The sequence below is a fragment of the Ciconia boyciana genome, chromosome 8 (genome assembly GCF_034638445.1).
Source record: "Ciconia boyciana chromosome 8, ASM3463844v1, whole genome shotgun sequence".
In the NCBI taxonomy this organism is placed as follows: Eukaryota; Metazoa; Chordata; class Aves; order Ciconiiformes; family Ciconiidae; genus Ciconia; species Ciconia boyciana.
In genome coordinates, this window is record NC_132941.1 from 54,587,934 (window position 1) to 54,605,979 (window position 18,046).

An 18,046-nucleotide genomic window follows, 5' to 3' on the forward strand; every position below is an offset into this window, starting at 1 on the left:
TCAGCAGTGTCGGAAAAAAAACCACCTCAAAATGATGTCTCTTGATATTAACAGCAATTTTTTTAAAAAACTACGATGCAATTTCTCATAAAATAAATCTGGATTTTATTCCCCCTTCTCTAGTCTATGTAGGAAGTGGCTGTTACCACTGAAATTGAGAGGGTGTAAACAGAAACAAGATAATTTAGGTTGAAAGGAACCTCTGGAGGTCCCTGGTCTGACCCTTTTCCAAGCACAGTCACCTTCAAAGTTAGATCCTAATGCAGTGAAATGAAAGGTTTTAGAATTATGAAGTGCATCCAAAATAGTCCATCACATCTTGAAGAGATGGCATAGATGTACATAGATGTACTGGCTACACCTATGGCAGATACTCTACTGTAAGACACAAGCACTAGACCAAACACACGAATGTAGGGGGCTGAAGGCACTTTTAAGAGTTGGCCTGTTCTCTCACACAGACATCCTGTGGCCAAATACATGCTCATCTCTATTCTAAGCAGTTCCTCTGTCATCCCTGATATAAGAACACCTTTCTCTTCCACTTGAATGCATGAGGAGTAGACCTCCCTTACTGTAGGAAAATGAAGATGATGACATGGTTTGATGACAGAAGATATGTTGCCCCACAAGCAACAGAATCCTGATTTGCTAAACTTCAGTATCAGTCCCTAACTCATTGATTTCCAGCATGACACACAGAGTAAATAAACATATACAGATGGAATCAGATATTTGGGAAAGGCCAAAATGAAAAAAACATGAAAAAAAAAGGAAATGTAAACCTCTTCGTTTACTAGTGCTATGTTGACAGAGCTCCTTTGGTCTGGGGTGCCTTGCTTTTCAAGACTTTGTTTAGAATGAGAGAGGAGAAGCAACAACAACTCCATTTTAAACCTGCTTTTTCAGCCTCTGTTGCTGCCTTTCAGTACTTGAGTGCCTTTGCGCATTTGTTCCTGAGCTGGGCAATTACAACCCTGCATTTTGCCCATCTGACTTGTGTTTCCCAATTTCACCTTTATTTCGTCTCTCCAAATAGCTCTGTTATTCATGGCTGATTACTAACCATTCCTCTGTGTGTCTGACCCATCTGAATAGCAGAAGATGTCTCCACATGAAGTAGAGGCTCTTACATCCCACCCTCTGATTACACAGCAAACCACTTTTGAAGATTACATAGTAATACATAAGCAATACTCCCATAAAATACAGCCCCTCATCCTACAAGCAAGCTGATTAAACCCATGTGAGCTCACACATACAAGACCTCCAACAAGCTTTTGCCTCGCAAGCAATGCTTTACTGTGTCTGCAGTTTCCTCCTGATTTGTAACTCCTCTTACAGAGAAAATGGAGAAGCATGCAATAGGTCTGCAATTACATGGGTAAGAATCAGCCGTGTAACAACTGTACTTTCAGCCAGAACAATGAATGCAATCATGAAGCAATTAGTGCAAGTGGCAGATGGTTTGCTGCTCTTTTTTCCTCAAGACTGGCAGGAAAAAGTCATGACTGAATAAGGGACTGGTCTGTCAGCAGTCGTAATTCAAGTCTGCTGCCCAAGGCAGAAACACACGGGAGAAATATGTGAACAAAAGCAACCGAGTCACTGAAGCTTAATGAGTTACTGCTCATCAGTTGAACCCCAGTAATTAACCACATTTACCCACACACAACACTCAAGAAACTGGGACATAAACCGACTTCAGTTAACACAGATTTCCCTACCGTTGAGTAAATCCCTATTCAACAAAATAAAAAAAGATCTGTAGTACTTATAGTGAGAGACTCAGTGGGCTGTGAAGAGACTGTGGGATGATGCTATGTGACCCATTTCCTGTTCATTACAACTGAGCAATGAGAGGCATGCACTAACTGTTGGCTTTGCCCTCATCAGTCCTGAATTGGAGGGACAACTTCCGAGAACCAAATCAGTCCAGTCCCAATGCAATTTCTGTTTCTCCAGCTCTTGCTCTGTTCAACACCTGATTCTCCTGGTCGCACCTGTTGTAATGACAAGGTGCAAATGGATGGCAACAATGACGTGGCTTGTTAGGAGGATGTAAATGTGTTTTCTAGTTGATTCTCACCTCCCTCCTGACTGTCAACAGCAAAATTAAATTACTGTGACAATCCTAACTGGTCAAAATCCAACTTTCTCCTTATGGCCCCCATCAATAAAACCTTCACAGCCTCTTCAGTCAGTGGCATCAAAGTCAGCGATATCAAAATGCAAACTCCTTACCATGCAAATATGTTTCCCTTGCTTCCTCAGGTGACTCTTAGTGTGCACACAGTGCCTGGAATCCAAGGAGTAATGGGGTCTCTTTCCTTAAATACGGTCTTAGCACGAGATTGCGAAATAGCAAACGGCAGTGTCATTTGTTCCAAACTAACTCACAGCTCCCATTGCAATTATCTAAATATCTGCAGGACCTCTTAATTACTCTGAGAAAATTCTGCCTTTGGATATACAAGCATTAAACCAATGGGAGTCATTTACACTTAGCCACAGGCTGAACTTGGCCCTTGGTTTGAGTAACATTTAATTTAGTCCAAGCTGATTAATACTCTTTGCCTGTTGGTTACCCTCTACGGTTCTTGGCCAAAGCTTGTTGAAGACAGAAAATGTATCCATTAGGCTTTAAAGTAGAAACCAGGCCTGTGACTCATACCCATACAGAGTACTTTTAAAATGCTATTTTAGAGTTAATTGGTACAGATCTACAGACCTTGTGCTACACGATTTTTGCCTTGCAACTACAGTACTGAATTACCAAGAGTTATCCAATTTGCTAATCAATGCCATAACAGAAATAAATTTTACCATACAGCCTGCAGCCTCTCACCCAAAACACCCCATACATACAACTCGACACCAACCCCATAAATTCAGGTTAATGCACAAAAGGGCCTTTTGTTCTTATATCCAGATTGTTTTTTAGGATTCTGCAGAAGAAGAGTGGGAGTTTCCTACAGAATAGTGACAATATACTTGCTGGTAGCCATCTACGGTAAATTTGATGAGCATTGGCTGTATGGACTCTAATTCAGAATTATCTCCTGAGCAGGCTGAATACCACAACAGCTAAAATTCATTTTCTACTACATCCTAATTTTATTTGACAAATTTTCCACTGAAAGTTTAATTGATCCTCATGTAACAAATTTCCTGTTACTAACACACAGTAACTTTCATTCCAATGGGTCCTAAAAGACAGCGGAGACCAGACTCTGTTCAGTTTCATATCAGTCCAGAGAATTCAACAGCCACAAGGGAAAGGAAACATTTTGACCTTGTCTAATTACATTCTGAACACCCAGAAATAATTTAATCTGCACCTTCCTCTGAACAGATTATAACCACAGTACGCTCTACAAAATGCTGTGAGAGGGGTGAGTGAAAAATATTGCATGCAATTGACTCTACAGGAAGAATTAGGCAGGCAACATGCACTTATACCTGGGAAGGATATTAAGCTACAGTCCTGGAAGGGTACTGGGTTTGAGTTTAAAGCACAGGACTGAACTTCTACTCTAAAAATTCCCATAAGATCATTTTGTGACCTTACCTACTTATTTAGCTTCCTTATGCCTTTACTTTCTCAGGCTTACAGTAATACTAGCAACAAGCCTAATTTAAGCTAAAGGAAAATTAGTTGTTTAATGTTTGTAAAATGAATTCAAATACACAGATGGAAAACATCACAAAATTCAAACTTTTATGTTGTTATTTAGATTAATGTATAACGTGAACAATTCGGCCAGTACTTTGTTTATTGATTAGATTCAGATTCTCATAGATTCATCATATGTAAAACAAAAAAAGACCACTAAATTACTTTGTATAAAGGCTTGTATACTAGATGCAAAGATATTTCACTCTTTTACCCCTGTTGGTAATTGTTTTAGTCTTTTTCCAGTTTTATTCAAAAACATCAAAATGTCAGGGTGTGAAATCTGCCATTTCTTGGAGCAGTTTGCTCCAATGGCTAGTTACTTCACAATTAAGTTTATCTGCCATTGACTCCTAGCCATCAATTCTTGTTAGAATTTTTTTTGCTAGATCAAAATGCTTACTGATACGTTTTGTCTTCCCCCATGGATATATTTATGCACAACAATATAGTTTCCCTTCAATCTGCTTTTTGGTAAACTAAACAGATTGAGCTGTATAATGTCCTTCACTGGAAGACGACTGACTTGTGAGTATTGATGTGCCTGATTTTTAAAAAGTTCTAACAATGAGGTCTCTTACAATCAAGTCCCGTTCTGTTGTCTCAAGTTGGGCAGCAAAAAATCAAGGTAAATCTCACAACATATTTATTCAGCTGATGGATTACCCATACTGAAGGAACTGGACTTCAAAGGAAATTTATTCTCTGCTACTTTTCTCTTAGAAAATCAAAGGTTACTTGAAAATATGCTAACCAGATAGGAACAAGGAGTGTCTTACACTGTTCTTGGAGCTGGTGCTAGGCTGGAGTAAGAGAATTGTTAAATAAGAGGACAAAAAGCCTCATTAGAGGTTGTTACTCCTATCGTGAAGGATCTTAGCTGTCTTCTCTGTCCATTGCCTGTCACATGATATTGCCAAAAGGACTGATGAATGAATGCAGACTGCCAGGTCAGTCATAGAGAGCTAGGCCTCAAGAACACAGTACATGCCCATGTCCTTTACTTTGCCCTTGACATTGAGGCTTACTCAATGTTTCTTGCTTGGAAGTACCAGTTTGGTACTTCCAAAGACTGTCCTGCTATCACCCCAAAGACTGTCTCCTGAATGCTCTGCAGCAGTTATGTAGAGAGACGGGGAAACCCTAGGTTTTTCCTAAGCAAATGCTGCCATCGATTCTTACCTTCTGATCTTGGCTGTATGCTAAGATCCAGTCTTCCTGCTTGGGGTGGAAGAGCAGACTGTGGATGTAGAAGTTCAGACGGTATTTTTGATAGGTGGCCCCTTCATCAGAACTGATTAATAAGCTGCTCTCAACTTCTGGATCAGTCAGCAGCATAATCTATACAGAAGGGAAAGATGAAAATACAGTGGTGGAGTCAGATGGAAAAATAAGTAAGCAGCTAGGAACTTCACATAAGCTTACTAAATATGTGTATTTAAAAATATTTCAATGTAATGTCAAAACTAAGCGTAACCAATCTTTCAGCAAGGAAAACAGTATATTTCAGCTATGTATATAAACACATAACATATGATCAAATAGGTGGAATGACTTTACCACTAGTTAAAACAGACCTAAATGAAGCTGTGCTCACGTTATCCAAAAAATCAAACCTGAAATTTGTAATACCAGAGTGCAAACTTACTAACTTACCAGACAGCCACAGTGGGCTGCTAGGGTCTTCATGAATGATCTATTGGAGTGGCAGACAAAAAGTTAGGTGTTAAGAAAAACAGAGAGACAGAGAGAGAGGAGAGACACACACACAGAATGATCTCTAATGGTGAGGTTTGTTAGACTCTGGCAGAATTTTCAGAGAAGATGACAGTTTCATTGCCTGAAATGCTATAACCTGGCTGTCTGCAACAAGCAATCTTGCTTTGGCAGGAGAACACATTTGATAACGTGCTGGGTTCTTTCCATCTCCAGTTTCTATGGTGTTGTGAATTATAGATTTGGTAGTGTATCAAAATTAATCTCCGCATAGTAAAGTTGCTTTCTAGCTTTGTCCAATACTGTTAGTTCAGGAGTGACAGAAGATATACGGCTTGCAGTTGTAGTAGCTACTTCTTCCCATTAACTGTGGTATTAATTGGTCTGCATTGCTGATGAATCAGAGAGAATAATGAGATACTCCTTTCATGTGTCTCTGCATGAGAGAATATATAGGTTTGAGCAGTAGAAAGAGATCATTCCAGTATTTCAGCAAGCAACAAAGTAATACCCCTAAGGAATGGGAATGAGGCACCATGAATGACAAACATGAAAATTTCTGAAGAATGTTTGCCTGGGAAAGTATTAAAGCCTTGAATCATTAGCATTTTATATTTTTTTTAAGTACTGGTACTGCTGTTGCTTTGCAAATGGCAAACACTGATCTCTTCTTAGGCAAGTCTGAAATGAAAGGATCCACACCTGGCATTTCTCAGAGCAAATTCCTATCTGGGCTTGGGCACTTCAAAAATCACACATTCCATTTCCTTCTCTTTCTTTCATTTAGGCAGGCAGGGTTAGAGGTTAGATATAATTAACTGACTACCTATGAACTATAGGGCGCCATAAGTCTTGATAGACATCAGATGCTAAAGAACTATTTGTATGTGAAGGTGTAAATACACATAATCCACACAGGAAATGTCCTTCAGTAACTGCCAGAGGTTTTTATCTATCTATCTCTAGAAAAACCCTTGGCAGCATAACAATTTGGCCTGTGAGTTGGAATTTTAGTGTTCTTCAAAATCCCTGAACTTTAATATCCTTAATGATCGTAGACCAGTTACGTTACCACACTGTACCTCTAATGTAAAATATGATAATATTTCCATTGTAGCATAAAGGTACAGTCTTCTTTTGTATCTCTGATTTACTTTTGAAATCTTATGATGAAAACATGCATTATTAGAATTAAACATTCTTATTTTCATTTAACACTTTCAAATACTTCATGCATGTCATTGATGTGACTTCTAAACTGAAGATTGCATGATAGAAGCTACACAGAAAGCATTAATAATCAAAACATCAATATATAGATAATTTACTATCACTACGTAACCTATCCAGCTTCTGAAGCCAAAAATTAATTGTGATGTTTATTAGTCAGTTCTTTTTTCTTGCCAGACTAATTTCTGGGACAATGTTCCTACGGTTAACATTTATCAATTCGGTGCTATGATTCAAGCATTATGATTTTCCTATTTTTATTACTTCCTTCTTGAGTGGATTTTGTTTATGTTGGTATTTGAAAATATCACAGCACAGCATTAATTTGGACTACAGCAACTAGAGCAGAAATAAGCACAAATCAATGGGCTTGATCCGAGCTCCCTGAAGTTAATAAGAGTCTTGTCATTGACTTTGGACTGTGCCTCTAAGGCAAGTTGTTAATCAAGATCCACTCTAGTCTCACATATTTCCTTCTGCCCACACAAGGAACTCATCTGACCTCATCACTGTCACATCCAAGCTCATCACTGCCTTAACACATTTTCTGTCAGGCCACTCCTCTGAAGTGTGAAAGTGCTCTTATCTCCATTTCTTAGAAAGGGAATTGAGGGACAAACTGTTGAGGCACTGAAGCACCTAATTCCTCATTCAATCAATAAAAGTTAAGTGCCTAAATAGACTTGCCAGCACTGCTGACTTTGGCTTTAATCTGCTAACTACCACCCTGGGCTATGACTACTGTGTTTTCAGGTATCTATGGTCTCCAGAAGCCTTAGCTGTTGCATTGTGATAACCAGCCATCCTGTACATATGAAGTGTTTCAGGACACATCGGTTTTGCTACATATGGCAATAGCAACAATGTCGTAGATGTGGCGGAGCTTTGCAGAACTGCTGCAGATTTATGCAAGGGCATACAGAGAGTTGGAGACAAAGGAGGAAGAGTTGACAGATGGCTCTCTAGCCACTAGTCAGATTGTTAACTATGAGACCAACTTTCAGTGCTGGGACAGCATTGTCTTCTCCACTGTCGTACCCTGCATTGCTGATCACTTTGCACAGATGCCATAAAACAAAACAAGCTAGAGTTAACCAAGCAGTCACTACTCACATCACAGTCAGAGCACCATGTTTCTTACGAGGTAAGAAAAGCAAATTTAATTACAACAGATCTGCATGTAAATAATCAGTTACAAGCCCAGAAGATAACATTTACTGGATAAAAAGCAGAAATTGATACCTGTATAAAAAAAATCTGTCAAAACAAGAGGGAAATGCTGTGTGTATCTACATGAACCTTTCAGATCAGGCCAGGACTGTGCTTCTGAAATCAATCCCCCAAATTTTTGAGGGAAATCTCCATAGCAAATCCTTACATCCTGATTTCTGGCTCATACCACAGTGATCTCAGAGCGCAGGAACTGAATTCCCTTTCAAGGAATATACATTTCATGAGTGCATCCAATGTGCTCCCACCACTACTGGACATCTAGCTCAGTGTATCAGGTTGGCACTACTCTAAAGTCAGACCCTCTGCCTCCAAAATGTCCATACTGCAGATAGATGTCATCTCGACATCAACTGTCTCATGCTACAAACCCAATTCCACTGAACTGCACTACATGCTAATGTAGTTGCAGCTACATGAGCTTAGTTTTATTGCCTAATTTGCCCGGAGCATAAATGAGAAAGGAGGGAAAGTACAATTAATTTTAATGTTTTTGTTGTTGCAGCATATGAAATACAGAGTAAATAAATTTTACAATTTTCTTTGAAATAAATGAAGCCAATTTCTGCTTTGAAGTAGTCTATTACCCATTGACTTGATGCAGCTGCTTATACAGAAAATAAAAGCAGACACAGATGTGTTGAACAGGAAAAGCATGGAAAATAAAACCAGCAACAAAACCAAAGTGAATCTAAGTTTAGAAGTAATAAACTTTAATATCTAAGAATATCTAAGATAAGAGATTAGAAAGAAACTATTTTTATAATTTCCAACTTCATTGTAGAAAGCATGCTGCATTTCCTTAAATGTGAGCTCCTCAAAGGAGCAATCTTCTTGCTCTGTTTCTACAGTGCCTAATACAACATACTACTGCTTTCCCAGCTAACATTGGTTTCTGGATAAGTATTTTCTGGACATCACTAAGGAATCGACATGACTTTTGCACATGAAAATCACACCTTAAATCTATCCAGGTTCTTAGAGCCTGTAGGGAAAGACAACCTAGCTGATAAAGTCTAATAGGATTTTTGAGGGGTTCCCTTGCCAAAGGATCTGAAATTGTCATGGGATAAAAGGCCTTTCCATAGATTAATTTATGGTTAGAATATCAGCATCAAAGGTTAGGGAAAAATCTTTCCGTTTCCACAAAGGAGAGAAGTGTTCATTTGGAATTTCCCCAATGCTTTGTGCTGTTCAATTTATTCATTAACGATTTAGAAAGAAGGAAGAAAAGATAGGTGACAAATTTTGCTGATGGCAGTAAGGTATTCAGAATGATGAAAACAAAAGCCAGCTATGAAGATCTATAAAAGGATTTCACAATACTGAGTACCTGAGCAGTAAAATGACAGGTGAAATTCAGTGATGGTGTATGAAAAAAAAAATGCAGACAGAGTAAAGCAGTCCCAGCATAACAGACAGAACAATAGGCTCTGAGTAGATAATTCCTTTCAGGAAAGGAGTCTGAGGGTCTCAGTGAAGAGGTCTGTGAAAATAGAAGCTCAGTCCTTGTGGCGGTGTGCTCCACCCCGCCCCGCTCCCTGCACAAGCAGTAACCATCAGTGGGAGTCATCCTGATAGCTGCATCCAGCTTATGCTGGACCTTGAGGACGAATGGCAACAAAGTAGCCAAGGGCTGCCTGAAGCAGGGATCTAAACCTCTTGCTGATATGCAAATATGACCATAAGTCAATCATCTTACTCCTTAAATAGCGGATAGCCCAGGGCCCTTTGAGCTCTCCTGCACGGCAGCGGGCTGCACGCCAGGATCTCCCCTTGGGCAGGGACGCCTCTCAAGGTTACTCCTCGAGGTTGAGAGATTCCTTGCTGCAACAGATCCTCGGTAAGTGACTAATAGCATGCTAAACTTTGAAATCTTAGCTAAGTGATATAAAGGATTGATTGTGCGTATATAATCCTTTAGACATAAACCGTTGACCAAGTCTGGGACTAGGACTGGATCTAGCCGCACCTAGACTCCTCTCTGAGAAGGAGTTTAGAAAGCAAGGGGATCCTTTCCGAACCTCATGACTCAACGGGAGGGTCTCCCTGACAGTTCTGTCTGACCCTGTCCTCTATGCAGTAAATAATCAAGTGTACCTCGCCATCGAATCTTGTTAAAACATTGTCGCATTGAACTTTGTTAACTCCCTATTCTGTATCAATAAACTATATTTTTACTTCTCTCTTACGAGTGAAGTGCACTCTCACTCCATCCGCGACAGTCCTCAGATCCTACCAAAAAACCTCAATTACAGCAGTAGGAATTATTAGGAAAGAATTAAACAGCATAAAAAATAATGTTATTAGGCTACTGTAAAGTGTTCCCACAACTTTAACACTGGGTGCTATTCTCATCTTCCATCTTAAAAAAAAAGGCTATAGTAGAAAACAAAGAATAGCTATAAGGGTGATTGAAGAAAACTATGAAACATTTTTCATACAAGCAGCAAATAAACGAACTACTCAACTTCCAAAAGAGATAAATGAGAGGCAATTTGACCAAAGTCTACAGAGCTGTGAATAGCCTGGAAATGCTTAGAGAACAATTATTCACTCTGTCATAATACAAAACTCATGAGCATCAAATGAAATTATCAGGAGTGAGATACAAAACACAGGTGAGGCCATGACAAGGGAAGAGCTACAGATGTCAGCTATCTGGACTTCTGTAAGGCCTTTCACACAGTCCCCCACAACATCCTTCTCTCTAAATTGGAGAGATACAGATTTGATGGGTGGGCTGTTCGGTGGATGAGGAATTGGATGGTTGGATGGTCGCATCCAGAGCATAGTGGTCAATGGCTCAATGTCCAGATGGAGATCGGTGACAAGCGGTGTCCCTCAGGGGTGAGTATTGGGACCAGTACTGTTTAAAATTTCATCAATGACATAGTAGGATCGAGTGCACCCTAAGCAAGTTTGCAGATGACACCAAGCTGAGTGGTGCGGTTGACGCACCTGAGGGATGGGATGCCATTCAGAGGGGCCTGGACAAGCTGGAGAAGTGGGCCCATATGAACCTCATGAGGTTCAAAAAGGCCAAGTGCAAGGTCTTGCACCCGGGTCGGGGCAACCCCCAGTATCAATATAGGCTCAGGGATGAAGGAATTGAGAGCAGCCCTGCAGAGAAGGACTTGGGGGTACTGGTGGATGAAAAGCTGGACATGAGCCGACAATGTGCACTTGCAGCCCAGAAATTCAACCATATCCTGGGCTGCATCAAAAGAAGCGTGGCCAGCAGGTTGAGGGAGGTGATTCTGCCCTTCTACTCTGCTCTGGTGAGACCCCACATAGAGTACTGCGTCCAGCTCTGGAGTCCTCAGCACAGGAAAGACATGGACTGTTGGAAGTGGGTCCAGAGGAGGGCCACAAAAATGATGTGGGGGATAGAACACCTCTCCTATGAGGAAAGGCTGAGAGAGTTTGGGTTGTTCAGCCTGGAGAAGGGAAGGCTGCGGGGAGACCTCATTGCAGCCTGTCAATACTTATAAGAGGGCCTTATAAGAAAGATGGGGGCAAACTTTTTAGTAGGGCCTGTTCTGATAGGACAAGGGATAATGGTTTTAAACTAAACGAGGGTAGATTTAGACTAGATATAAGGAAGAAATTTTTTACCATGATGGTGGTGAAGCACTGGAACAGGTTGCCCAGAGAGGTGGTAGATGCCCCATCCCTGGAAATATTCAAGGTCAGGTTGGATGGGGCTCTGAGCAACCTGATCTAGTTGAAGGTGTCCTCATTGCAGGAGGGTTGGACTAGATGACCTTTAAAGGTCCCTTCCAACCCAAACCATTCTATGATTCTATGATTTTTTGCCTGGTTAAACCATGAAACTCCTTGCTATAGTTTGTTGTAGATGTTAAAAGTTTATATGAATAGGGAAAATGAACAGATGACATTCCTGGGGGAAAAAAAATCCATTAATTCAAATATATCACTGTTGGCTAAGGAATCTGAACCACAGATTGCTGAATTCTAGGAAAATATATAGGAAAATATCATTATATACTTGCCTTGGTCTGACACTTCCCTCTCAACAGAGAGTGGGATTGGTTAAGATTCAGTCTGATTTAGCATGGCTGTTCTTGCATACTTCACTGGAGAGTGAATAAAAATTATAAACGATAACAACATTATCATCTCAGGTGGGCTGATCTAGCAACTTCTGATGTGAAGAATTGGGCCCATCATTTTTATCTTGACAGGTTTTAAACTACTTCTGATTCCACCATTACAAAATAAAGCTATTAACACAGGAGTAAAAAGAGGCATACAGATCTGCCTCTCACTTCCAGCAAAAGCCCTGGTAAAGGGCTTCCGAGTAAAGGGAGACCAACCTTAGAGTACCTCTGGTCTGGTTTATTGTTGTCTTATGTTAAACAAAAATGAAGAGTGAGGATAAGCCAAGACTCTACTTCTCCCCAACAAAAGTAATTGCTCTCTGTTCAGATCAGTGCTCAGCAATGATGAGAATCTGCTTACTCACACCAGGCACAGCAAGCACATGCTGCACTTCCTGATGCTTCAGACAGATTGGGTTTTTTCTCTGTAAAAAAGTCAATAAAGTCGACACAAGCTTTTGCAACCAAATGCAAGACATCCATTAATCATCCACCCCCTGAAAAGGGAGAAACTTGATTTGCTTTTCCTAGAAGTGACAAATGAACATAAAACATAATTTATAGATCTTAAACAGTCCATGCTTTTTTCACCCTTTTTTGGTGCTAACTCTGCTGATGGCAGATTGCCCTTGACAATTATGTGGATCTATGCTGTCCTCAGAAAGAAACCCAGGAGTGCTTCGCAAGAGGATTCTGATTTTGCTTCTACAGATGGAATCATGATCCTTATACAACTGCCCTGAATGCTAGATTCAGTGGCTTAGTCAAAACAAGTTCAGAACTGCTCTCAATCTTTTATTTTAGCCTTTCATATCTCCACTTGGACCAACTTTTCTCTAACATTTTGTAGGAAAGAACATAGTATCAGTGAAATAGAACAGTATGAAAAAAAATACAAATATATTTCATAGATTCACATGTTCTTTCATTCACTTCTGATGTATCAAGAGATCTGAGTTATATCACCTGACCAGAAATAGAGATAAAATGCAAATCAGGTCAAATCTACTGAAAGAACCTTCACCTTCCTCACCTCACATGCTTCATGCGTAGACCCAACACTGGTGACCCACATGGAACAAGTAACATTTCTCACAGGAAAACATAAGAGTCAAGTACAGTAAAAGAGGTAATCAGCAAGTAAGAACAGAAATTTCCTGCTCTTAACAAAAGCAAGGCATTCCCTACCTAAATTCTCTAAACATTTGCATTTTTTTCCAGCTTCTCTGCATGCCAGTTACATAATTTTAGAGGGTTGTGGGGTTTGGTTTTTTACATGGTAACTGATTGCAAGAGCATCAGTGCTATGGAGTCCCAGCATAATGAAATGCAGTTTCTGCCACTTTACATATCACTTCTGAATTTGGATTGCTATTTACAAGGCATGAAGATTGTGTAAAGAGAGAACCTAATTCTCCAGATTCAGCAATTCACACATGCATTTCAAAGCAATGTGCTCTGCTTTTAACTAATCAAACTAGCTCATTGCTTAAGCTTTTTCAAGACCTAGAATAAGAAATAAAATGAAACAAACCAAAGAAAGGCTTTGGCCATGACATTCTGAAATAAAGGCAACACTACTATAAAGCAAATTAGACCAACTTCTTTTACAGGACTGAGTTGCTGGCTGCAGTAAGTAGTTGCAAGAGCAAATAAATTAGGGACAAAACTACCAAAAAGAAATAACTCAAGCATTTATTTGGATATTAACAGAGAAAGAGGAGACTGAAGCCTTGCAAAGTTTAAAAAGCTTTATTCATGGGCTAATATCAGCTGCTGTAGAACTGTGCTCATGAGTAATGCCACCAAAATTTGGCCCAAGTCTCTGCTTTAAATAAATTGGTTAACAGTATTAGTACCTAAATGAAAACACGAAATGAGCTAGAGCTGACAGTTTTGAAGCTGTCTCTAACACCAACTAAAAGACAAGGTTAGTTGCTGAGCAATTTCATTAAGACACCATTAAAATAATACACCAATAATTCAATCGAGGCACTGTGAAGTGTTTTATTGCGAGAAGTTCCTGTTAACTTAGAAAGTGCAGTAATTTTGTATGGAAAGAAAATACTTCAGTGACAGAATTACACTTTCAACACTGAAGAAAAAAAAATAATATTGCCTTTAAATGTTGACCTGGTTGGAATGGTCTCAGAAATAAGTAGAAATGACCAGTTTAATACAAGGAAAAAGTCTGTGGACAAGTTATTTGGCAACTATAACTCAATAACTTAGGAATAAAAAGGTTCTTATTCATACAAAGACGCATAACCCAAACTCATTAAATCAGTTTACACTTTGCTGATATGGAGGGTAACACACTCCAAGTCTCCCCCAAATAAAACTACATGATTACTACACGGTGTAATTCAGATTCAGACTCAATCCAGATCTGGACAGTGGAAACTAGCGTCATTTCCCCCAAGAACCTACAGGAGGTCCATAACTGGTATGATACTACCATCTTCCTCAAATCTTTGCTGTTTAAAGGTAAGAGAAATGATGTGGTGAAAGGTTCAGATGGTGCATTCATCTTGTTTGCACACATGAAAGATATAGAGCTCACCGAGCGATAAGACAGTCTCTTGTCAGCAGAATACTAGGTGGCAAAGGACTATCTTTTAAGAGAGAAAAATTATCAGCTGCCAATATTTTTGAAAGCTGGGATTGTACAGTGTTCCTAACAGAAGAATTGTTGAAAATTGCATTTGGCATCTTGATGAATGTGGTTTGAGATAAAAAGCTGGCTAGTGGCTGGAAAAAAGAATCCATTTACCTGTTCTGTATTAGTGAAGAAGTTCATTATAGGCCAAAAGTGACCGCAAAAGACAGTAGCCAATGAAGGTTCTATTTTTTATTATCTGTGGGAATCATCTGGGGTTGTTTTACCACACAGAAAAAGTGCATGTATGTATCAACAACTTACAGAAATAAAACAAACACTGTGTAACTCCCCCTTATCCAAGCTTCAGACAGGGACAGAAACAGTCACTTCCAAAAATCTGCTGATTGCTTCTGCAGTTATACAGAATAATACCATTATTTAGTGAAAGTCCAAAACAATCTCAAAAGGAAAAGGAGAATTTTGGAAGAAATTTTTACCTTAGGAATATGTCTGCCCCTCTGTTTTACACATAGCCAGAAAATAGCATGCATCTACATGTGGAAGTTACCACAAAATACACGAGATGTCAGTAGCTCTTCTGCACAAAGTGTCCTGTTTAAAGGTTTTAGAGTACTAAAAGTATGAGAGATTTTACTCATTTTTACAGCATATGCTTATAAGTGGCTAAGCAAAGAGCATTGAAAAGCCACTGAACCCCACTACCCACTACACACATATGCTAACCAGAAAAAAACAAACAAGAAAAGATATTTCATCTGCTTTTAAAGAATATTCCTCTATGCATTGAATGGAAAACACCACCAGCTGTCTTAGTAAATACAGGTTTTAAAATTACATTTCTAGAAACTAGAGTAGTCCTGTTACCCTATGCACCAAGTGGCATTGATTGGCTACCTTGCATTGAGTGGCTACCTGCATTGATTGATTGGCTACCTTGGCTGAACATGATGTCTTCCTTCTGTCATGGGATTTAAGAAAAATATGGCCTTAAACATTTATATTATAAACTGTCTAATCCTCTGCTTTTTGTCTCTAGCCCATTTTTGGTTGAGCACAATATTTTGAGTCCTATCCAGGTGTTTTTTAATGGACTTCTTTTAATAATTTGTAAAAAGTTTTTGACTAGTAACTGTGAGCTTTAAAAAACTTATTTCTGATTGTTCCAGGTGAATAAAAGGTCATTGCAGCTCACCCTTCCCCCTGCCCATATTGACTGAAATAATTAATATTTTATAATAAATGAAAAAAAAAAAAAGCTTTAATTCTCTCAATATCTAAATATCTAAGTTAAACAAAAACTTATCTTTTCGTGTTTAGGAACACTTCCAGAATTACAACTACTGTTATGATTTTCAGTGATAATCATAATCTTAATAGTCAGCTGGCATTTCAATGTTTCTTTTTCAAGCACGGTACACAACAATAGATTTTCATTAATATGTGACCGTTGTCTGAATGCCAGTGAATAAGTACTAGTGACATTCTCTATCTTAAACATAGCAAACCCAAATCAGTATTAATGTATTAACTGTATTAATGAACAATTGCTGTTATAGTTGCTCAGCTTTTTCTACTTTGACTAATCCCATTTTAATGTAGTTTCTCCACGTTATCTGAATTTTCATACCACCAAAGTCCCAGGTATAGGGTTGGGTCAATGCGATAGAGACTCCTGAAAAGCAAACATGAGGCTGAGACATCTGTGCAGATGTGATTCAGTTACTCTCTCCGTTAATCTTACTGGATATGAATGGAATACAAAGAAAGTCCAGAGGTGCAGGGGAGATTTTTCCTGAGAGAACGGTGTACAGTAACAACCGCTCCTTACTCTGAACGTCAGTTCAGAAAACTTCTGAAGCACCAAGTGGGATGGGACTGATCCTGTTTCTATCAAAACCCAAAAGAGGGCAGTGCATCCACACACAGCCTGGTTCATTACCCGCAGCTCATCAGCGTGGGGACATTCATCAAGTGGACAGGTTGCTACCTCCAGCCTTTTCTCTCTGTGGCTGCGCTTTGGCAGAAGCCCCATTCTCAAAAGTGCCTCACCTTGGACCAGACCTGAAAAGATTCAACTACTTCTTTTTCCATTAAGGGTGAAGTTGCCACATCTTCAGGTTTTTTGTGTGCTGCTGAGTCACTGCCTGGGGGCTGGACTGTGAACAGGGAGAAACATCGACCTTCACCTTCCCAAGAGTAAGCTGCAATCCCAGCAGCTAGGGTGAATTCTTAAAATATATGCCTTTGCTTTGAGGTAATAACTTTTAACTAAAGGAGAAAAAAAAGAAAAGATGGGGGAGAAAGGAGTCCCTGAAGATTAGCATCACTTTTTAAATCTCAGCTTTTTAAAGTGCAGCTTCCATTTCCATTATTCAAGAATTAAATGAAAATATTCTACATTTTGTCCTTACTTGAGTTAATGCACCTAGTGTCTTAATGAGGACTGTAAAAAAGGAAACAAACTCTTATTTGCGTCATCCTTATGCAAAAATAGAAATGTAATACTAAAAATGATAAAGAAAACCTTTCATTAATATAACTTACTAGATTACTGCAGGATATTTCAGAGCTGCTTTTGCTTTATCTAGAATTATAAAGTGATTTATAATTTAAATTATTTAATTTAGGTAGGTAAAGACCTCTGGAGGTCTTTTACTCCAAACACCTGCTTCACACTGAGTCAGCTTCAAAGATACAAATAGATTCTCAGGACCTTGTCCTGTCAATATTTAAATACCTCCAAGGATGGAGATTCCACAAACTCTTTGGGCCTACACAATCTGAAACTGTTTAGTTTCCATTCAGTGTTAATCTTAATTTTAAATATCTGGGTTTATAATGTCAGTTTTAGAACAAACAAGAACACCTTCAATTTTACATTCCTTTTAACTTAAAGGTCCATCTTAACTTAGTAAGAGCTTTGGAAGCTAGAAGTGCTGTATGAGCCCAAAGCACCAAGGTTAGTTTCACCTGCCGTGACCCTGTAGCAGTGCTGAAAATAGAATTCATCAGGCTCAGCTCCTAATCACACGCATAAACATTAGCTCTGGAGCAATCAGTTCTGGGGGAAGGAACATGAAAAGATTAAGCTTCTCGGTTTTTCAAATCTCCCTCAAATCAAATTCTAGACTCTTATCTCTTCATTTCACAGACCATTTGGGTCTAATTTAGTAGCCTGACATGGAATCAAATTTTCCTATTCCTGTTTCATTATTATTATTACATACTGCTTTCTCTTCTTTTACATACATTTGACACAAAAATCTTTATCACCGAAAACAGCTTGAAAATCTATTCCTTAAAACTTAAGTAAAATACAATAGAAACTTCCAGTCTGGAATAAAATCTAACTCATAACAATTATTGTATTTGATTATTATATTTTGAGAAGAAATAAAGACACAAAGACAAAAAACTCAGGAAAGCTACAGTACTATAGGCACTTTA

General features: G+C 39.0%; 1 protein-coding gene across 2 annotated transcripts in view; it reads right to left on the reverse strand.

The window, feature by feature from the left end:
* The window catches only part of SORCS1 (sortilin related VPS10 domain containing receptor 1), a 307,612-nt gene that overhangs the window by 112,818 nt on the left and 176,748 nt on the right, over nt 1-18,046 (reverse strand). For both annotated transcript variants that reach the window (XM_072869717.1, XM_072869716.1), the window contains exon 4: nt 4,859-5,017. In XM_072869717.1, coding sequence (XP_072725818.1) covers nt 4,859-5,017 — 159 coding nt within the window. The remainder of the gene's footprint in view (nt 1-4,858; nt 5,018-18,046) is intronic.